This window comes from Lithobates pipiens, unplaced genomic scaffold (genome assembly GCF_037356315.1).
Source record: "Lithobates pipiens isolate NorthernLeopardFrog02 unplaced genomic scaffold, aLitPip1_a1.2 Scaffold_16, whole genome shotgun sequence".
Lineage (NCBI taxonomy): Eukaryota > Metazoa > Chordata > Amphibia > Anura > Ranidae > Lithobates > Lithobates pipiens.
Window position 1 is genome coordinate 237,328,101 of NW_027507748.1, and position 22,311 is coordinate 237,350,411.

At 50.4% G+C, this 22,311-nt stretch overlaps 1 protein-coding gene across 1 annotated transcript in view; it reads right to left on the reverse strand.

Annotated features, from left to right (window-relative positions):
- Positions 1-22,311, reverse strand: part of LOC143984131 (C4b-binding protein alpha chain-like) — a gene marked incomplete in the record, with an annotated part of 258,170 nt that overhangs the window by 164,643 nt on the left and 71,216 nt on the right. The window contains 1 exon segment of the mRNA XM_077484441.1: positions 16,549-16,631. Coding sequence (XP_077340567.1) covers positions 16,549-16,631 — 83 coding nt within the window.

The window sequence follows — 22,311 nt, forward strand, 5'->3', positions numbered from 1 at the left end:
AAACTTTTTAAGTCTTACCTGACGATCTCATGCAATGAGTTCCCGATGATCTGCAACAATTTGGGTGGGAACCGGTGCTGTCCTGAAAGACTCCTGGAAAAGGACATTACCGGTACGTAATTCCATTTTTCCCCAATCGTCTTTCAGGACAGCCACCTTAGAGAGGATAAGCGAGTATATTACCTTAGGGTGGGACTACTGCCTGTAGCACCTTTCGACCAAAGGCTTGGTCTTTGGCTGACAGAAGATCCAGTCTATAGTGTCTCACAAACGTAGAAAAACTGGACCACGTTGCAGCTCTACAGATCTGTTCCGGAGACGCACCAGCCCACTCTGCCTGAGAAGTTGCCACGGCCCTGGTTGAGTGTGCTCTAATGCCCGCTGGAGGATCTAATCCCCCTGCCACGTATGCCTGCCCAATGGCTAACCTTAACCATCTAGCTATGGTACGTCTAGAGGCTTTGGAACCCTTCCTGGCCCCTGAAAATAAAACAAAAAGTGAATCTGTCTTTCTGAACTGACTTGTGCAGTCTAAATAATAAAGAACACATCTTCTAACATCTAGTCTGTGAAACATGTGTTCCTGTTCTCTAACTGGATTTGAACAAAATGTAGGTAGCACGATCTCCTGCATCCTGTGGAAACTAGAAGCTACCTTAGGCAAAAAGGCCGGATCTATCTTCAAAACCAGACGATCCGGAAAAGCCTGAAAAAAGGGAGCCCTGACAGAAAGGGCTTCGAGTTCACTTACTCTTCTTGCTGTAGTGATCGCTACCAAAAACACCGTTTTGAGAGTGATCAGCTTTAATGAGCAAGATTCTAACGGCTCAAAAGGTTCCCCTGTGAGAACCTGTAAAACTAAAGAAAGATCCCAAACCGGGAAGGGGGAGCTTGAAGCTGGTCTTTGTCTACCTAGGGCCCTGAAGAACCTTACGACCCAAGGATCTGACGCTAGATGTTTCTCTAAAAACACGCTCAAAGCGGAAACCTGAGCTTTTAGTGTTCCAAGCGCTAACCCCTTATCCGCCCCTGCCTGTAGGAACTCTAGAACGGCTATAGGGCTATGCACGTTGAAGGAACCCTCTGAACACCAGCTGTTAAACCGTTTCCATACCTTTAAGTAAATGGACTGGGTTTCCTTTTTCCTACAGTTTAGAAGAGTGGCTACCAACCGGTCTGAGAAGCCCTTGGCTTTTAGCAATTCTTCCTCAGAAGCCACGCTGCCAGGTTCCATCGTCCTACCTGGGGGCAGAACACCGGACCTTGAGACAGGAGATCCTCCTGCACTGGGAGAATCCAGGGGGGTTCTACAGACAGGCCCTTCAAGATCGAGAACCACGGCCTCCTGGGCCAGTGAGGTGCAATTAGAATGAGGGTAGTGTTCTCCACTTGAAATTTCCTTAATACTGCTGGAATGAGCACTGGAGGGGGGAAAGCATAGCACCTGGAGAAACCCCAACTCTGTGCTAGTGCGTCCACCGCCAATGCCCCGTCCCCCCTGTTTATGGAGAAGAACGTTGCTACCTTCGCATTTTCCCTTGCAGCAAAGAGATCTATTGCAGGAATCCCCCATCTCCGGGTGATCATTTCGAATATTTCCTGCTTGAGAACCCAATTGCCTTCTCTCAGAGTTCTCCTGCTGAGAAAATCTGCCACCTGATTTTGTTCTCCCTTCAAGTGGACTGCTGAAAGGGACAGGATATTTGCTTCGGCCCATCTGAGGATGGCTTCCGCTAGGGCCCATAAGGACTTGCTCCTGGTGCCCCCCTGTCTGTTGATGTAAGCTACCACCGAGGAGTTGTCCGACCTTACCCTTACGTGATTCCCCCGGAGCTCCTTCTGAAAGGTTCTGAGAGCTAGGTCTACTGCCCTCAGCTCCCTCCAATTCGAGGATCTCCTCGAGTCCCTCTTTTCCCAAATACCCTGTATTAATTGGGAGTCTAGGTGTGCCCCCCAACCTGAGCTGCTTGCATCGGTCGTGACCACCCTGGAGGTTGGCATGACCCACTCTAGACCTTGGGACAAATTTGCTCCCTTCCTCCACCACCAGAGGGACCTCTTTACCTGATCTGGAATCGAAACCAGAGAATCCAAAGATTCCTGGCTGTGATCCCAAACCTTCAGCACAAATAATTGTAGAGGGCGGTAATGTAACCCTGCCCACTGAACCGCTGGAAGAGCGGATGTCAGCAACCCTAGCGCTGACATGATCTTCCTTATGGAGATCTGGTGGTTGCCCTGAAGACACAACAGAGCCCTGTCTATCTTTTGAATTTTTTCCAAAGGAAGAAAGACCCTTTGTACTGTTGAGTCCAACTCGTACCCTAGGAAAGTGACCCTCTGGGAAGGGATTAAGTTGGATTTCTCCAGGTTCAGGAGCCAACCCAGGCTTACTAACAGGTTTCTTGTGACCTGTAAATCCTGAATTAATTGTGCTGGGGAAGGGGCAAACAGAAGGAGATCGTCGAGATATGCGATCACCGAGATTCCCCTGAGACGCAGAAATGCCAGAACTTCTGCCATCACTTTGGTGAAGATTCGGGGGGAAGAGGATAGTCCGAAAGGAAGCGCTCTGAACTGAAGGTGTAGTACTTCCATTGGAGTTCTCACTGCCAGTCTGAGAAAACGCTGGTGGGACTCTGCGATTGGAATATGCAGGTATGCATCTTTCAGATCTATTGATGCCATGAAGCAGTTCGGAGGTAGGAGTGCTTTTACTGAGTAAACCGAATCCATCCGAAACCTTCTGTAGGTAACTGAGACATTCAGGGGCTTCAGGATGAGCCTGAACTTTCCCGAAGGCTTGCGAATCACGAAGACGTGAGAGTAGAAGCCTCTGCTTGTCTCTCCTTCTGGAACCCGTACTACCACCTCCTGTTCTTCCAACTCCTGAAGAGAGGAAAGAAGGGCAGATGATTTTTCTGCGCATTTTGGCAGCTCGGTGACAAGGAACCTCAGAGGAGGGAGTTCCGAAAACTCCAAATGGTAACCTCCTCTGACGATCCCCAAGACAAACTGATTGGAGGAAATCATTTCCCACTGTGGGAGGAAGGCCCCCAATCTTCCTCCCACCGTGACCCTGTCACTGAGATTTTTTGGGCTGTTCAGGAGGGCGAAAAATTGCTCCCCCGGGTCCCTTGCTTTTGAGTCCCCAACTTTTCTTCTGCTGAACCGTACGGGGTGGTACAACCCTTTTCTGGGGACGAGTCTCTCTTTTGGCTTGTTCCCCAATTTTTCTTTTAACAGGAAAGGCCTTTCTTTTGTCTGCTGTGCGATCTAGCACCGCTTCAAGGCCTGGTCCAAACAGTAGATCTCCTGTAAAGGGGATTCCACAAAGTTTAAGTTTGGATGCATTGTCTCCAGGCCAGGTCTTCAACCATAAGGCTCTCCTGGCAGAGTTGGTCAGGGCCAAGGACCTTGCCGACATCCTCACGGATTCCGCCGAAGCGTCCGCTATGTAGGCTATCCCTTTAAGAAGCATGGGAAAGGAGGATAGAATAGTCTCCTTTGCTGTCCCTGCTTCAATGTGTGCGCTAATCTGGGTGAGCCAATACTCCATGTTACGGGCCACCACCGTGGATGCCATGGCTGGCTTAAGATTTCCCTGTGACGAATCCCAGGCCTTCTTAAGAAGGTAATCCATCCTTCGATCCATAGGGTTAGACAGTACCCCCATATCCTCAAAAGATAGATCAGTGTGTCTGGACACCTGGGAAAAAGCAGCGTCTAGTCTGGGAGATTTATTCCAGACGAGAGTCTCTTCCTCCGAAAAAGGAAACCTACGTCTTAATGCCCCAGAAAAGAAAGGTTTCCTTTCGGGATCCCGCCATTCCTTCTTGATGGTATCGATCAAGACGTCATGCACTGGGAACACCCGCTTCTTTTGTTCCCCCATGCCCTTGTACATCCGATCATGGAGTGACAATGTCTTAGTTTCTTCTTGAATACCTAAAGTGGTATGAATCGCTCCCAAGAGCTCATCCACATCCTCCAGGGAAAGCTTATACCGCGAGATTCTGCTGGATTCCCCATCCAGCATCTCTGCGTCAGACTCCCCCTGGGAGTCTGAAACGGCACTGTCAATTTCCTCCTCAGCTTCCTCCCTGGGACCCTCTGAATTCTCTCCCCTTGCAGGAGGAACATCCACAGGGCTGGATGGTACACTCTGCTGCGCTGGTGTAGGAGTGCTCGGAGGCTGGGGCCACTGAAAACTGGAAAAAAAGTTTTGGAAGGACTGAAAGGTACCAGAGAGTTCCTTCATAGAAGCTACCAGATCTGCACCCTGCTCTACTGCCTGTTCCTTAAGTAAATCCTCAATACATTGTTTGCAAATAGCTTTAGACCAAGAGTCTCCCATAGACGTTCTACATGAAGGGCACTTCTTCTTAGAACCATGGGGGGACTTGCTCGTGGCTTTCTGAAAGACACAAAATACAGGAAGGGGCAGCATGAGCCTAAAAAACAGCAACACCAGCGCTACATAGAGGACCACCGGGAGTGCCCCCCCTAGGATCAACCATCACCAGGATCCCAGACACACTACCCTTCCCCCCGACCACCAAGGAGGAACACCAGTGGAGCTACTGGATACAAGTAAGGGAACACCTCCCCAGGTTTCCTCTTACCTTCGAGTGGCTGGTGCTATTATCTCCAGGAGCTTCTGAAGCCTCTGCCTCGGACATTCTCCCGTTGGGGAAGCGTGGTACGAATGCGCCTCTAACAGCTACCTGTGCAACTGTGAAAAGAGAGGCCGCACCAGCCGAACGCTAGGTTCCCTTTCACGTGCCGCGTCCGGAACCGGAAGACGCGGATCGAACGAAGGGGTCCGCCCCCACCGGAACTGACGTCGCCCGCCTACCGGTCCGGCTTCCAGCTCCCAGCCGGCTGCGTACACAGGGGGGCCCTGGACGCCTTCGTTCAGCACCCCACTGGGCGAAACGCAAGGATGAACCTCTCCAAAGACTTCCTGCTTTCCCCAAGCGAAGATTGGAGTGCGTGTAAAGGTCAGTCGAGTATTCAGCTTCCCCAGCCGACTGGACTGTTTGTTCCGTTGAAACCCCCGCGGGTGAACGAACGGACGACCCCATAAACTTCCCGCTTTCCCCAAGCGGAGTTTAGGGTATATGGACAGTACGAACACTTCAGCTCCCCGCTGATAGGACTGTCCTGGACCGACCGATGAACGGTCGGATAGCCGAACGGGGCCAGGGCTCCGCTCGGGTGGCTTCAGTTTCACCAACCGAATTTAGCCTAAGGTTCCTTGGCGATGTCTCCCCGCCGGAGGAAACACCATAACTGAGGAACGAAGGGAGGAGGAGGCTTAAATTATGAAATTGAAGGCGGTGTTTCCTCAGAGGGGAGGAGCCGGTGTCTCTCTAAGGTGGCTGTCCTGAAAGACGATTGGGGAAAAATTCCGTGATACTCTTCGCAAGGACCGCGCGGGAGCTCTCAGAATGTAGGAGGTGGCTGTTAAGCCTCCAGTGACAGGATCTAGGATGAGCCTGAGTGAGCAAGAGGTTTAGGGTAATGGGGGCATGGTCGGACCAGGTAATCGGTAGCACCTCAGAGTCAACCACGTGTGGGATGAGAGGGGCGGAAATAAGAAAGTGATCAAGCCGCGAGTACATTTTATGGGCTGGAGAATAAAAGGTGAATTGCTGAGCTGTGGGATGCTTGATCCTCCATGAGTCGAAGAGCCGATGGGACCTGATGAGCTGACGGAAAGAGGTGGCTTGGGAAGTCAACTTCCTGGGGGGTGTGGATGAGAACAGAGTTTTCCTATCCCTGGAGGGAGACATGACCAAGTTAAAATCCCCCCCCCAACTATCATGAAAGGCTGGGATGGGCAATGAGAGAGTCAAGCAAGGTACTAAGAAAGTCAAGCTGCCCAACATTAGGGGCATACAGGTTGACAAGGGTCAGGGAGGTGTTCAAGTGCTGACATTCTAAAACTAGGTACCTGCCATGGGGCTCTGCATGGGATTTTGTAACCTTAATAGAGCACGACTTCTTAATCAAAATTGCAACCCCTGCCTTGCCTGTGGGGTCAGAGGCCAGGAAGGAGGTAGGGAAATGTTTGGAGGCAAACTTAAGGGAGCCATCCGCTCTAAAATGAGTTTCTTGCAGCATAATCACGTCCGTCCCGGAAGACCTGAATTCCTTCAGGGCCAACCAGCGCTTACGTATGGAACCTAGGCCTTTAACATTATAGGACAGAATTTTTAAAGCCATAAGGATGCGTTATTAAGATAAGCAATGGCAAGTACCTGAGAGTAGTGGCACAGCCTATAGCAAACATTATAGTAAACAACATTATACTGGAGCATCATTGGAAAAAATGCGACTTTGGCATCAGATATACCCCGGCAAAGAGAAAAAAATAGGAGCGCCCAGAACCAGGATAGCCTGAGGCCTAACCAACCTTTGTAGTGCATAGGAGAATAATAATGAAACTGAGCTCTACAAGTGGACACAGTAGGACATAAAACATTAGTAAAATACAGTAACAACAAAAAATAAACATATATAAAAATAAAAAGAGCAGAAAAAAAGAAAAAAACATTAGCATGACCTGAGGGCGTCATGTGCCTCAGGGGACCTAGGAAGTCAACCCAGGTCAAGAGGGTCATGGCCGGACGAGCACCAGGGGTGGTCGGACTGAAAAAATGGAAGGGCCATCAACTCTCCGTATGAATTCGTAGATGAACAAATAGCATTAACAACCTATAGTTCACGTAGAAAAAACAAAAAACAAACGGAGCCCCATGGGGTGGGGAAAAAAGTCCCAGCTTGACGAATCAAGGCAAAGGACAAACAGATTGATGCCACAGCAACAGGAACTGCTCCCTTCCCATACACAGGAGGAAGGGAGAAATAAGAGGGTCAAAGTAGCAAATAAACTGAACCACAAGAGAAGTGTCGAGAGGGTTCAGGGAGGTTGCTTGGAGAACCGTGGGCGCTGAGGTGTAGAGAGGTGCCTCCTGGTCTTGCTTCGCACGGGCGTCCAGATGCGGCTTGGAGTGTTGGGTAACGGACGAATCTGGACTTCAGCGGGATGTATGTCCTCCTCAGGGAGGGGAGGAAGACCAAGGTTCTTTAAGAAGGTTTCGCCTTCCGGAAGGTCCCGTAAGACGTGCTGAGTTCCATTTTTTGACACCATCAAGCGAATGGGAAACCCCCAGAAGTATGGGACCTTGTGGTGTTGCAGGTGGGAGGTGATCGGCCGGAGGTTCCTACGTTTAGCCAGAGTGATGGGAGAAAGATCACTGAAGATTTGCAGTTTCACCCCTTGGTAGGTTATTTGAGGTTTATTGCGTGTGGAGCGGATCAGTGCCTCCTTGCTTTCAAAGAAGTGGAACCGGATAACAACGTCCCTGGGTCTGGCTCCAGCTGGAGGTTTGGGGGCCAGGGAGCGATGTGCTCTGTCGAGGCGCCAATCTATGTCCACGACCGTGGGGGCCAAGGTGTTAAAAAGGCCCAGGAGGTAAGAACGTAGATCAGAATCACCCACAGTCTCCGGGATACCCCTAAAGCGCAAGTTCTGGCGTCTCTCTCTATTCTCCAGGTCCTCCTGTTGCAGCTGTAGTTGGGAGACAGAGAGGCGGAGGTTGTGATTGTCTTCAACGGCTTGGACATAGCTAACCATCTCGTCAAACTTATTTTCAAGTGTGTCTGTACGCTCACCCAGCTGGTTGATCTCCTTTCTCAGTTCCACCGCAAGCTTATTTACCTCGGCCGAGACATTAGTCGTGATCTGTTGAAGTAAAAGGTGCAGCTTGGCGTCCAATTTGGCATCCAAGATAGCAGGGGTAAGAACCCCCTGCGCTGAGGGGGGACCCGGTTCAGGGGCCTGGAGAGCATTAGCCGAGGAGGAGCCAGAGCCCTCAGTCCCAAGAGATGAATCCAGAATGGCGAAGGGATCCGGCGGAGAATGAGAGGGCGCAAGTTGAGATCTGGTGACAAAACGATCCATGATAGGCCCTGTCTGTTGTTGTTCAGGGATATGCTTGTAATGTTCCTGCTGCTGACCGATTTTTCCCATGGGGTGCTTTGGTACTGTAGAGATAAGAAAAGCTTACCCCCGGATCTATTAGTAGCTAGCGTTGTTTAGCGGGGGTCGTGGAGAGTAGATGGGCCCCCTAACTCATTTAGGAGCCACGGAGGTTAAAGTTGATCGTGGTCATAATAATTGCTGCTAACAGGTACAGTCAATGTCAGGAGGCTTATTTTTGTTTTAACCCCTTCACCCTGTGGAGCTGTGGCAATGGGAGCTGTGAAAACCTGGGTGTAGCAGGGTGTAGCAAGATGGCCACCAGGAACCAATATAGGCCGAAGCCAGGGTCTCGCCTGGAGGGTGTTGCCAGGGATGATTGTTGCCTGATGCAACGGTAAAACTGTGAAAGGATAGCAGTGAACCAGTCCTCATAAGCCCCCAGGGGTGGTCTAGCAAGGGATCCTCCTGACAGTGTGGGGAGGGGGGGGAGAGAATTTGAGGAGAGCAGGCAGGTGGAAGTCCAAATATCCCCACAGGGGACTCACCAGGCCGGAGGGGTGCAGGGCAGGTGATCCCAGGAGCCTCCTGTGTGCAGCGGCGTAGCTGTGCGGCGGCCGAGTACGTCTCCCCCGGGATGCCTGGTTCCGCCGCCGGGCAGCCCCGCAGGAAAGTCCGGGGATTATGGAGGCCTAGTAGGCCGCAAGATGGCGCCCGGCGCGGCGGCCTCCAGCGGCCAGAACGGATCGAATCCCGCGGTCCCCGATCGAGAGATGGCCAACAGATGCACCCCGACCTGTGGAGAGGCGTCCGAGGAGCAAGATGAGGTGTTTATTTTGCACCTAGGGCGTCCTGGAGCGGAGGATGGCACCAGATTATCAGAGGCCTGGCGGAGCTCTGCTGGAAAGCGTCCGTCCTCGGTCCCGGCCGGCCACGCCCCCCAACTTTTACCCTTTAAAATCTCCATAGGCGACGTTTAAAAAAAAATTCTACAGGTTGCATGTTTTGAGTTGCAAAGGAGGTCTAGGGCTAGAATTATTGCTCTCGCTCTACCGATCGCGGTGATACCCCACGTGTGGTTTGAACACCGCTTTCCTATGCGGGCGCTACTCACGTATGCGTTCGCTTCTGCATGCAAGCTTGGCGGGACAGGGCGCATTAAAAAAAAATAAATAAATAAAAAAAGGTGTCACTTTTATTCCTATTACAAGGAATGTAAAAATCCCTTGTAATAGAAAAAAAAAGCATGACAGGTCCTCTTAAATATGAGATCTGGGGTCAGAGACCTCACATCTCTCATTTACACTAAAATGCAATAAAAAACCCTAGTTAGACTTACCGGTAACGGTATTTCTACGAGTCTTTCAGGACAGCACCTGGAGAGAGCGCAGCTCCACCCATTTTCCCAGGAAACACTGCAGATCACTTTAAAGACTGGACACTTCCACCATGGCCTCAGTTGTTCATAGAGTACCTCTGCCATGCTGAAATTAAATAAGCAGAAACATAGCAATAACACCACATTTATCAAACACAATATAGGGTGGGTCATCGGCGCTGTCCTGAAAGACTCGTAGAAATACCGTTACCGGTAAGTCCAACTAGGGTTTTTCTCCCTTCGTCTTTCAGGACAGCACCTGGAGATGATAAGAGTACTTACTCTAGGGAGGGACCACCGCCTACAGAACCTTTCTGCCAAACGCCTGGTCTGAAGCTGAGAGCAGGTCCAACCTGTAGTGGCGGGTGAAGGTGGCGAAGCTTGTCCATGTAGCCGATTTACAGATTCGATTCGGAGAGGCTCCTGCTCTTTCCGCCCAGGAAGTTGCTACTGCCCGAGTAGAATGGGCGACAACCCCTGATGCACTATAAGTCTCCCTAATAGCCATTCGTAGCCACCTAGCTATACTATTTTTGGACGCACTATAGCCCTTCCATGGTCCTGAGAACGCTATGAAAAGGGAGTTTGACTTCCTAAACTCACTTGTGATCTCTAGATGGTGTAATAGACACCTTCTAACATCTAGGGTATGGAAAGATTTCTCTGTAGCGTTTGCAGGTGAAGGACAAAAAGGTGGGTAGAACTATTTCTTGCGTCCTATGGAAGGCTGTTGAGACCTTTGGAAGGAAGCCCGGGTCAGTTTTAAGAACAACCCGGTCCGGGAATATGCAACAGAAAGGCTCCACTATTGATAAGGCCTGTAGTTCGCTTACTCTTCTAGCAGATGTAATGGCCACTAAAAGGACCAACTTAAGCGACCACAACCCGAGAGTCGCTGCTACTGGGGGTTCAAAAGGTTCCTTTGTCAATGCCCGTAGAACCAAGGACAGGTCCCATTTAGGGAAAAACGTAAATGGTACGGGCCTAGCTCTGGCCAGAGCTTTAAAAAATCTAATAAGCTGTTCCTGAGATAATCGTCTCTCAAGGAAAACCGATAAAGCAGCCACCTGTGTCTTAAGGGTACTGGCTGCCAACCCTAGTTCCATGCCCTCATGGAGAAATTCAAGAACTGAAAAAATCTCCTGGGGAGGAAATTCCTTTGATAGGCACCAGGAGTTAAAACGTTTCCCCGTTTTAAAATAAATTGCCCTAGTAGTATCTTTTCTACTTCCTAGGAGGGTTGTGACTAACTTATCAGATAACCCTTTTCTCTTCTAAATTTGCTCCTCAGTAACCACCCGGTCAAAATTGAGTTGCCCGATGTTCGGATGCTGAAGAGGTCCCTGGGTTAGGAGATCCTTTCGAAGCGGAAGAACCCAGTGGGGTCCCACCGCCATCCTCTGTATGGTAGCAAACCATGACCTTTTGGGCCAGAAGGGGGCCACTAGGATTAGACTCGTGGATTCCCCCTGCAATTTCTTTAGAACCAGAGGGATCAATTGAAAGGGGGGAAAAGCGTAGCACAGGTGGAAATCCCACGGGTGTGCTAGGGCATCGAGTCCGCTTGCCTGATCTTGTCTGTTTAAAGAGAAGAAGGCCCTCACCTTGTTGTTGCTTCGTGACGCAAATAGGTCTATCTGAGGTAGGCCCCATCTCACAGTCAGATCTTGAAAAACTTTGTGGTTCAGACTCCATTCTGATTCCCGAACTTTTTCCCTGCTCAGAAAATCCGCTACCACATTCATGTCCCCTTTGAGGTGCACTGCTGATATGGACCTCAGGTTGCCCTCTGCCCATGACAGAATCTGGCTGGCCAAGGATAGCAGCACCTTGCTCCTTGTGCCCCCCTGCCTTGTTATATAGGATACAGCTGCGGCGTTGTCGGAAAGGATCTGGACATGGAGTCCCTGAACCACTCCCTCGAAGGCCCATAGCCCGAGCAGAATGGCCCTGAGTTCCCTCCAGTTGGAGGATCTCCTGGACTCCCTGACTGTCCAGCTCCCCTGGGCCATCTGCCCTTCTAGGTGGGCACCCCACCCCCAGGAGCTTGCATCTGTAGTCAGCCTCAGGTCTACCGGAAAACACTAAAGTATACCCTTGTCCAGATTTGAGTGATCCCTCCACCACCAGAGCTTTCTCTGGACCTGAGGGGGCATCTTGAATTGTTTCTCCAGGGAGTCCCCGTAGGACCAATTTGGCAGAATTGCCTGTTGGAGCTCCCTTGCATGCAAGCGTGCCCACTGTACAGCGGGAATGGATGATGTGAGGAGGCCCAACACAGACATGGCTGCCCTGACAGAGATAGGCAGGTTTGTCTGGGTCCTCTTCACAGCACTCTGGACCTTTTCTATCTTCTCTACTGGTAGAAAAATCCTTTCCTGCCTGGAGTCGATGGTGTACCCCAGGAATTTTATCGACTGGGATGCAATCATGCTTGATTTTTCCCTGTTTATTAGCCATCCGAGGCCCTCTAAGTGTCTTACTGTTCTCCCCAGGTCCCTCTCCAATTAGATGTTCTGTATTGGCAAAGATTAGAAGGTCGTCCAAGTATGGAACGATTGATATACCTTCTACCCTGAGGGGGGCTAGGATCTGCTACGATCTTGGTAAATATCCTTGGGGATGAGGATAGACCGAACGGGAGAGCTCTGAACTGGAGATGTATCACCGAGCCTCCCGTCCTGAGTGCAAACCTCAGATACTTCTGTGAAGCTATGGCCATGGGCACATGGAGATATGCATCTCTTAAAACAGTTTGGCATCAAAAGACTCTTTACCGAGAAGATTGTGTCCATCCTGAATCTTTTGCATTTGATTGATTTGTTTAAAATCTTCAGATTCAGGATCAGTCTGAATTTGCCCGATGGTTTTTTTTACAAGAAAAATGTGTGAGTAACAGCCCAACCCCATCTCCTCGGGGGGGGGGGACGTCCATGATCACTTTTTGCTGCATCAGTTCCCCCAGAATAGAGATCATGGCTACGGACTTTTGAGTCCTGAGGAGCCTGGGTTACGCAAAACCATGCGGGAGGGGAGTGATCGAATTCCAGTCTGTAACCCCTTTCTATTATACTGATAATAAACAGACTGTCCGTCACTGACTTCCACTGCGGAAGGAAGGCCTGTAACCTCCCTCCCACAGCTGGAAGACTGTCACTGGTTTTTTGGGTTCGGGGTAGGGGGGGACGGAATAACACTCCCGACTTGCCCCTTCCCCTCTGAGGCTTCCAGGGCCTCCTATATCCTGTCTCTTTGGTCTCAGAGGTTTTTCGAAAAGCACGAAAAAATTTTGTGCTCTGGGGAATCACCTTTTTAGGAGGAAAACCCTTCTTTTTGTCAGCCGTTCTATCCAGAATGGCTTCGAGGTCAGGGCCGAACACCAAGTCTCCCTCGAACGGAAGACCACATAACTTGGCTTTTGAGGCAGTATCTCCTGCCCATGTCTTAACCCATAAGGCCCTACGGGCTGAGATAAGGGCTGAGGACCTGGCTGACATTTTAATTGACTCTGCCGAGGCATCCGCCATATACCCTACTGCCTTTAAGAGAACAGGCAAAGTATCGAGCAGGTCCTTTCTAGGTGTTCCTGCCTCAATATGATTTTAGCTGTTCTAGCCAGTGCTCCAAATTTCTGGCTACTACAGTTGAAGCCATTGCTGGCTTGAGGTTTGCTAATGTTGAGTCCCAGGCCTTCCTTAGCAGGGAATCAGCTCTTTTGTCCATGGGATCCTTGAGGATACCCATGTCCTCGAACGCAAGATCCGTATTCCTTGAGACCTGGGAAAAGGCTGCGTCGAGCTTAGGTTTCTTGTTCCACACCTGTGAACTATCCTCCTCAAAGGGGAACCTGCGTTTGAGAGACCTAGAAAAGAAAGGAGGCCTCTCAGGGTCTCTCCATTCCTTCTTGACAGTTTCGGATAGAAACTTATGCACAGGGAAAACTCTGCGTTTCACCTCGCCCAAACCCTGAAACATCTTGTCATGTAGTGACAGTTGGGCCTTATCCTCTGTGATATTTAGAGTCATGTGGATATTTTTCAGCAAGTCATCCACCTCCCCCAAGGATAACTTATACCGGGATGAAGAAGCAGAAGCCTCCTTTGCTTCCTCTGCCTCCTCCTCTGAAACAGAGGACGTAGCGTGTTCCTCCTCAGAGTCACTGCCCCCCCTGGGTGCAGATGCTGAGGAGTGAGAACGGGGCGCTGAGCTACCGCCCGCAGCTGGGCGTCTGTCTAAATAAGACCGGAAAGATTCAAAAGTGTCTGATAATTCTTTCCTGAAAGAACTTAGTAGCTCTCCCTTCTGAGACGCAGGGGTACTGGAGGCTGCTTCTTCCTTGACTAAGTCGCTTATGCAGGACCTGCATAGCACCTTAGTCCAAGAATCTTTTAGAACATTTCTACATGATGGACACCTCCTCTTGCTAGGAGGGGACACATGTTTGGTCTTTTCTTTTGTTTTCTGAAATATACCAAGAAAAAAGATGCCAAACCTGAGTTACAAAACACAAAGTAGACACAGGAAGATATGCTGCCAAATAGAACAGATTTTAACTGATTTCCCATTCCATTTGCTCTTCAGCCAGTGAATCCCCCCACAGACTCACCAAACAAACATTGAAAGCATTATTCCTACATAACATTTCTAGGAAAACAATGCTGCAGGCTTCCCCAAGTCAGGAAGGGAGAAAAAACAAACAAGCTCTAACAGTAATGACAGAGACCGCTGTCTCTGCTTACCTGAGCCTGGCTGACAATTGTGGCTCCTGCTCCTGCCACCGCCGATTGATCCTCCTCCATAGTCAGTGAGGATCGAATGGCGTCTGGGCGCTTTATCCGTTTGAATTTCGCGCCTCCCGGAAGTGATGTCAGCCGAGGAGACCGGCCCCCTCTCCCTGCGTTCCAGCGGCCGGAACCGGAAGCCGCGTCGTCGAAAGTTCTGCCCCCGGCCGGAAATGACGCACTCGCCATCCGGACCCGGAAGGCATGAGCCTGACGAACGGCGCGAGATATGAATCTCGGCCGCGTACCAGACCCAGCCGCCGGTCTAAGGAAGGAGGAACCTCCACAGCCTGACCCCCCTGGGTATGAAGGAGAGCGAGCACCGAAGCGACCCCCGCGCGTGAAGGGAGGAAGCTTGGCCAGGTCTGTACCAACCGCGCAACAGTGGCATGCCTCAAACCCTCCCCACCTGGAGAGAGCGCAGCACCCCTTGGTTCCCTGCAGCGCTTCCACCATGGCCGGAGGAAACACTACAACTGAGGCCATGGTGGAAGTGTCCGGTCTTTTAAAGTGATCTGCAGTGTTTCCTGGGAAAATGGGTGGAGCTGCGCTCTCTCCAGGTGCTGTCCTGAAAGACGAAGGGAGAAAAATTGTCATTTGAAAAAATAAATAAAATGTCCCTCTAAGAGCTATGGGCACTGACTTGGAGACAGGTGGGGGGCTGGGAGCTATCTTCCCCTCACTCATCCCCATGTCAGGCCAGGGACAGGTCCGGATTGCCGTTACGGACCTGGCTCCTAGATTCCAAGCAAATTTGTCAAGCCCTGCACTAGGTTATCCCCCACAAGGGTCTTGTGTAGGCAGAAATGGCAGAATTTTACCACAGGAAGTACTAATTTGCTAAGAACATTTTCCTCAATAGGATACTGTGGCAAGACATTTAGAGAAAAAATAAAAAAATAAAAAATCTTCCCAGGTTGAGGACATTTTCCATATAAAAAAAGAGAGGCTCCACCAGAGACTGGAGGTCTTAGCCCATGTACACACGGTCGGAGATTTTGCCAACCAAATCCGTCGGATTTAGTCCGACGGGTTGTGTCCGAAACTGTTGCATACACACAGTCGGGCCAAGTTAGCGAAAAATCCGATCTTTCAGAACGTGATGACGTAATTTCGTTACGATGGGACTACATTCAGGCTAGTAGCCAATAGCTTTGATGTAGGAATTTGATCTGAGCATGCGTGGCACTTGGTCCGATGAAAATGCTCTACACATGATCGGATTAGGTCCGTCTGGCCCAGTTGGTCAGGAAATATTTCCAACATGTTAGAAAATTGGGTCGGACGGAGATTCGGACGGAATCAGTCCGATGCATACCACACACAGTCGGATTATCCGACGACACGGTCCGATAAGACTCATTCCGACAGATTCTCCAACCATGTGTACAAGGGCTTACTGGTTTTGGGAATACGAGAGACCCCATACTGAATATGCCTTAAGGCGAGAAGACTCTGGATGCTCCAATGGTTAACAAGAGCGTACAGCAAACCGTAAAAACGTAGCAATGTCCTCTTTCAGGTTAGGAGACATCTCTATAGCAGGAATGTCATCCTCATCTGATGCTTCAGGAGGCGAAGGGTCCTCCTCTGCTGTCACCTCCTCCTCTGGCATTGTGTCTGGCTAAAGGGTTAAATCAAAGACAAATTCAAGAGTGGAGGTCGAAGGGGCATAGCTGTGAACCCTGTTAGCTATGGCCTCATTAAAATAAAATAAAAATTCTGCCCATGAAATCTGACATTATGTAGAGAAAAAAAAAAAAAAAAAAAAAAAAAGGGGGGGGGGGGTTTGGGGGAGGAGAGGATTCTGGCAAGGCCAAATGGTCAGCCAAATGGCTAGAGGAAGGGCAGGAATTTAGGTTAGGGTAGTAGATGGAAAGGGGGCCCCTCAAGTGGTGCACCACTACACCCAAATTAGCTAAAAGCTAAGCCAGCACTAGGACACTCACCTGGCCTCTTCTCTGCGCTTCTACACTGCCAGGCCTGTAAAATGTGTCCCCAGAAATGTACTCCTATCCTCCATAGCAATGGAGCAGGGGGGCATATGCCTCAGCGCCACACACTTTTAGGACATAGTAACCCAGGTGTTGTGAGAATATCCTCTAGTAATATGCCCTCAGAGAAATAACCAGATGTTGCCATTCTGGAGAAGGGTCTGGGGCTGCGCAGTTCCAAACGTACCCAAAGGAGAAATCTGGACAATATAAACCTGGTCTTCTGCACTGTACTAACCACATCATTAGCAAGGTAAAAACAGGGAATTAACCACAGGCCGGGTTCCAGAACAGCCTTCTGCCCCACCAAGGCTCTGCTGAGTCGTCGTCCGATCTGAAAACCCACAAACAGACCCCACACAAAAAAAAAAAAAAAAAAAAAAAAAAAAAAAAAAAGCCACTCACCCAGTATGACACGTATAATTTGCTCTAGATCCAAAGACTATATCGTCAATGTAAACCTCTCCGTTTTCTATCTCTCCAGGGAATCCACAAGGTCTCTCTGCAAAAAATAAAATAGGATTTTTGTACTCACCGTAAAATCCTCTCTGCAATTCACTGACCAACACAGCGCCTAACTAAATGGGTTGTATAGCCTGCCATTAGGAGGAGAACTAAGCAAAATTGTTAGACAATACACAGAACTTTAAATCCCGCCCCAGGGGGCGGACCCTGTGCTATAAACACTCCTCACTGCTTCCAGCAGCTTCAGTACGTCAACAAGCAGTATAAACTTAGAAAAAGGAGGGGTGGGTGCTGTGTCGGTCTGAATTACAGAGAAAAGGATTTTACGGCGAGTACAAAGATCCTATTTTCTGTTATATTCACCGACCGACACAGCTCCTCTCTAACTAAAATGGGATGTCCCCAAGCAGTGGGGAAAAAAAAAAAATAAATAAAAAAAAAACCCACACCAGCATAAAAACTTCATCCACCATGGCAAGTGGGAACTAGTGAAACTAAACCCACAAAAAAACAGGGTGTGGAAAAATTCCACCATATAACCGGGTATCCTCAACAGGAGTGATCCAAGACCGCAACATTGCGCAAGTAATGCAACAGTGCATTAACAGTACTGCGCTTTATATATATCGAAAAACCAGGAAAGAAACTCAATTGCAACTACACGGCCGCCTGCAAAACTTTGCAACCAAAACAAGCAGCCGCCAATGCACCGACGTCTACCTTGTAGAACTTGGTGAACGTATGGACAGATGACCAGGTCGCCGCCTTACACACCTGAGCGACAGACGCTTGGTGTCGGAAGGCCCAAGACGTTCCGATTGCTTTTGTAGAGTGGGCCGTGACTGGAAAGGGGGGCACCTGCCCCTTTAAGGCGTAGGCTTGGACTACAAACTGTCTGATCCACCTGGAAATGGTGGCCGACGAGACCGCCATGCCTTTCTTGGGACCAGCCACCGAAACAAACAGTGAGTCTGACTTCCGAAAGGGGGCTGTGGCAGACAAGTACACCTTCAGAGCCCTAACCACATCGAGAGCGTGAAGAGCAACCTCCTTGGGGTGCTTCGGCTTAGGACACAACAATGTTAATATAATGACCTCATTGATATGAAAAGCCGAAACCACCTTTGGTAGAAAGGACGATAGCGGACGCAACACCAACTTATCCCTGTGGATGATCAGATAAGGTGACTTGCAGGATAAGGCCGCCAATTCCGAAACCCTCCTGGCCGATGTGATGGCCACTAGAAAGACCACCTTCTGGTAAAGGGTCAACAATCTCCCTGATATTCTCAAACGGCGGCTTCTGCAGCGCCAACACCAGGTTCAAATCCCATGGGGGTAACGGAGGGACTACATGTCGTACCCCCTGAACAAAAAGGTACTCACTAATGAGTGAGACGCCAGGGGTCACTGAAAAAAAAAAAAAGAAAAAAGAAAAGAAAAAACAGCCAGGGCTGAAATTTGCCCCTCAATGGTGCTCAACACCAATTTCTGGTCCACCCCATGCTGAAGAAACAGCAGGATCCTCGATATAGAAAAGGAGTGCGGATGCCACCCTTTCTCCTCACACATGGAGATGTAGGCCTTCCAGGTACGATGGTATATCTTCCATGAAGAAGATTTCCACGCCCTCAGCATAGTTGGATTTACCAAGTCAGACAGACCCCGGTTCCTCAGCACCTGGCTCTCAATAGCCATGCCTTTAAAGCCAGCGATTGTAAAGCAGGGTGAAAAGATTGGACCTCGAGATGGAGGTCCTCCGTCAGTGGCAGTCGCCAGGGAGCGTCTGCCACCAGACGCACCAGGTCTGCGTACCAGGGCCGTACCAGGGCCGCTGAGGCCAATCTGGGGCAACCAGGATTATGGGAATCCCCTCGGCTTCCACCCTGCGAAGTAGACGTGGCAACAGTTTTAGTGGAGGAAAGGCGTAGATCAGCTGGTACTGATCCCATGGAGCCACCAGCGCGTCTGCCCATGGATCTCTCGTCCTGGGCACAAATCTCGGCACCTTCCGATTGAGACCGGAGGCCAAGAGATCTACATCTGGCATGCCCCATTTCAGGCACAGCAGCTGAAATATCACCGGATGCAACGTCCTTTCTCCTGGGTCCAGCATCTGCCGGCTCAGATAGTCCGCCTGCCAATTTTCCACCCCCGGGATGTAAATGGCTGACAGGGCCGGAACGTGTCGCTCTGCCCACCGAAGTACGTTAGCGACCTCCCGAGCAGCGGCTGAGCTTCTTGTTCCCCCTTGGTGATTTATGTACGCTACAGCCATGGCGTTGTCTGACTGTATCCTGGTCAGACGCCCTTGAAGACACGTCGACCACGTGTGGCGGCACAGCCTGATCGCTCTCAATTCGAGCAGATTGATCGGCAACTTGGATTCTTCCATCGACCAGAGGCCCTGAGTCGACTGAATCCCCATCACTCCACCCCAGCCAGACAGACTGGCGTCCCTTGTGATCACTGTCCAGTTCAGAGGAAGAAACGATTTTCCGGACTGAATCACCGGGGACCTCAACCCCCAGATCAGGTAATCCCTGACTGGTTGGCTCACCCTGATCTGCCGATCCAGGGACAACGGAGATTTGTCCCATTTTGTCAATATCTCCTTCTGCAGGACTCTGGTGTGGAACTGGGCATAAGGTACTGCCTCGAAGGAGGCCACCATGGGTCCCAGCACTCGCATGCAAAAAAGGAGCGATGACCATTTGCGGTTCATCAGTAGATTGCTGACTCTAGGGTCTGCGGTCAATTTGTCCGAGGGGGAGAAAAACCCTTGCTTTCCTGGAGTCCAACAGAAACCCCAGGTACTCCAGACACTGAGTTGGTACAACCAAATTCTTTAGGTTCAACAGCCACCAAATTCTTGCAGGGTCTGCATGGTGATCACCACATCCTCCTCAATTCTGAGGTGGAAGATACTCTCAGGAGGAAATCTAGGTAACCCACGATCGCGATCCCGTGCTGCCTCAGCAACGCCAATACTGGAGCCAGTACCTTGGTAAAGACTCGGGGGGCTGATGTCAGGCCAAAAGGAAGAGCCACAAACTGTTAATGGGCTTCCCCTACTGCCAAACGCAGAAATGTTTGATGCCGAAGGCAAATGGGTATGTGCAGGTAAGCCTCCTGGATGTCCAAGGACACCAGGAATTCCCCTTGATGAAGTGCAGCGACAACTGAGCGAACCGATTTCATTCTGAGCCTCTGCACCTTTACAAAGTGGTTGAGGGCTTTTAAGTCCAAGACTGTTTCCCAAGAAGGAAGGGGTACGTCCAAACAGATTTGAGTAGAACCCCTGGAAGCGTTCCGATTCAGAACCGGTACAATCAACCCCTGATTCAGCAAGTCCCTTAATGCTCCCAACAGGGCCTCCTGGCGAACCGGGTATGCTGGAGGGGAAGAATCTGTTTGGCGGCCAAGAGAGAAACTATCTTGTAGCCTGTGGAAATCAGATCGCAGACCCATTGGTCGGATAACCGGGAGGTCCACCGGGCTGCAAACTCCCAAAGACGACCCCCCCCCACCCGATAAGTGGGTGGGGGCAAACCTTCATGCGGAAGCACTTTTGGTCGCAGGCTTGCGGTTCCAGGGACACTTCTGACCATCTGTGGGCGTTCTGTCGGGCTGGGGTCGTTTTGCCAAAGCACCGGGACGGACGAAAAAGCTGCTTGTGAGTGGAAAAAGTAGGCCCTTGCCTGCAGCGAGGCTCCTTGGCCTTCCTGGCCTGTGGGAATAGTGTACTCTTACCCCCAGTGGCATTCTTAATAATGTCAACCAACGAGGCTCCAAAGAGCAACTCGCCAAGGAAGGGAAGATTCGTCAGGGCTTTCTTGGATGCCTGGTCAGCAGACCAGCATTTCAGACAAATTAGGCGCCTCAGCACCACAGCTGACACTGAAGCCTTGGATAACAGAGGGAGAGTATCCAGGGCCATGTCACAAAACGTACTTAAGGCCTTGCACTAGTTGGTCTGCCAGCTCCATGCAGACAGGGGAGGCATTCTGCTCTCCCAATTCGCAGGGCAAAAGTTTTGCCCACTCAGTTTGTGTCTGCGACACCAGTACAGGTCGCACGGCTGACCCCACAACCGCTAAGAAACGAGCCACCGCCTCGGCCTTCCTAGCCGCGGGATCCCTGAATGCAGGAGTCCCCTCAACCGGGATGGTGGTTACTTTATTTAACCTAGATGCTGGTGGGTCCACGACAGGAGGAGCCGGCCACTTTTTGAGAAGGCTGTCCTCAAAGGGGTAACGCACCGCCAAATTTTTGGGGACCGAAAAGGTCTGTTGCGAGCGACCCATTCCCTGTAGATGAATTTGTCAAAATAAGTCAAATACGGGAACACCTTAGGTGAACGTGCTGGCTTGCGGGACCCAAAAGGGACCGGTACATCAGCAGAGGGATCCGCTGGCCCCTGAATCTTCAGGGTATCACGCACAGCTGTGATGAGTGCTCCAACAAACGCTTTGTCACGCCCGGACCCGGTCGGGGAATCATCCTCACTGTCCGAATGGTCCTGGTCAGCCATGTCTGATAGGTCAGAGCAGGGGTCACCAGCCGCAGCAGGGCCTGAGTCTGCATCAGAGCTTTCCCCAGAGGACAGGGGGGGAAATCGGGGCAAGGCTTTCCTTCCACGTGCCGCCTCTTAGCAACATAGGAGTTAAGGTCCGCTGTCAGGGTGTCCATGCGCACCACTCTAACCGCAGGTGACCTGGTTGCAATAGCCTGGATTTCGGGGGAAGAAACACCAGTTTCTGAAGCCTTGCTGACCCTAGCCCTTCTGCCACCTGCAAGGCGACTTAGGACAGGGAAGGTCCCACCCTCCTGCTGCCGCCACCGCATGGGCGGGGGGGGGGGGGTACTTAGCGCTAGACTCACTAGTTGCAAAAAGAGTGCTCAGGCTTCAAGAAAATGGCCGCCAATGAAACTAAATAGGAGATCCTAAAAGATGATGGCTGCTGAAGCTCACCAGGGGAATACAGGCTTTCCCACATCGAGGATGGCCGCCGGACAGCGCCATGCGGTGACAGAACAAAACTAGAAATGTGCTGCCTGCCTACAGCCCAAACAACCTCCACAAACACTTTTGGGACCCCCTAGACCAGGACCAGGAGCACCCAGCCCTCCGTTTTTCTAAGTTATACTGCTTATTGATTGACATACTGAAGCTGCTGGGAGCAGCGAGGAGGGTTGATCGCACAAGGTCCGCCCCCCCCGGGGCGGGATTTAAAGTTCTGTGTATTGTGTAACAATTTTGCCTAGTTCTCCTAATGGCAGGCTATATAACCCATTTAGTTACAGAGAGGAGCTGTGTCGGTCGGTTAATTACAGAGAAAAACAAGGATATTAAATCTGTTAGCAAGACAAAGAATACATGCTAAAGTTTTTTTATACATGGAGAACAAGCCATATTATAAGGAACATATAAAAATGTTGTAACAGATTCAAAAGACCAAAACGTCAACATAAATGTTTAACAAAATGTTGCAAGGAGAAAAAGGTATTAAAGTAGATTATGTAATCGTGTCTATTTACCAATTGATGGCTTTTAATACAGGTCAAAGAATTTATATTCTGTCTATTCGGTCCCAAGATTCACACAAACTCGGCCACACAACACAGTCCTGTCTGGCAGGATAGTAGACCTGATTTTTCTCTACTGCAGTTAACACTCAGAGGACTGGTCCTTCCCCAAGC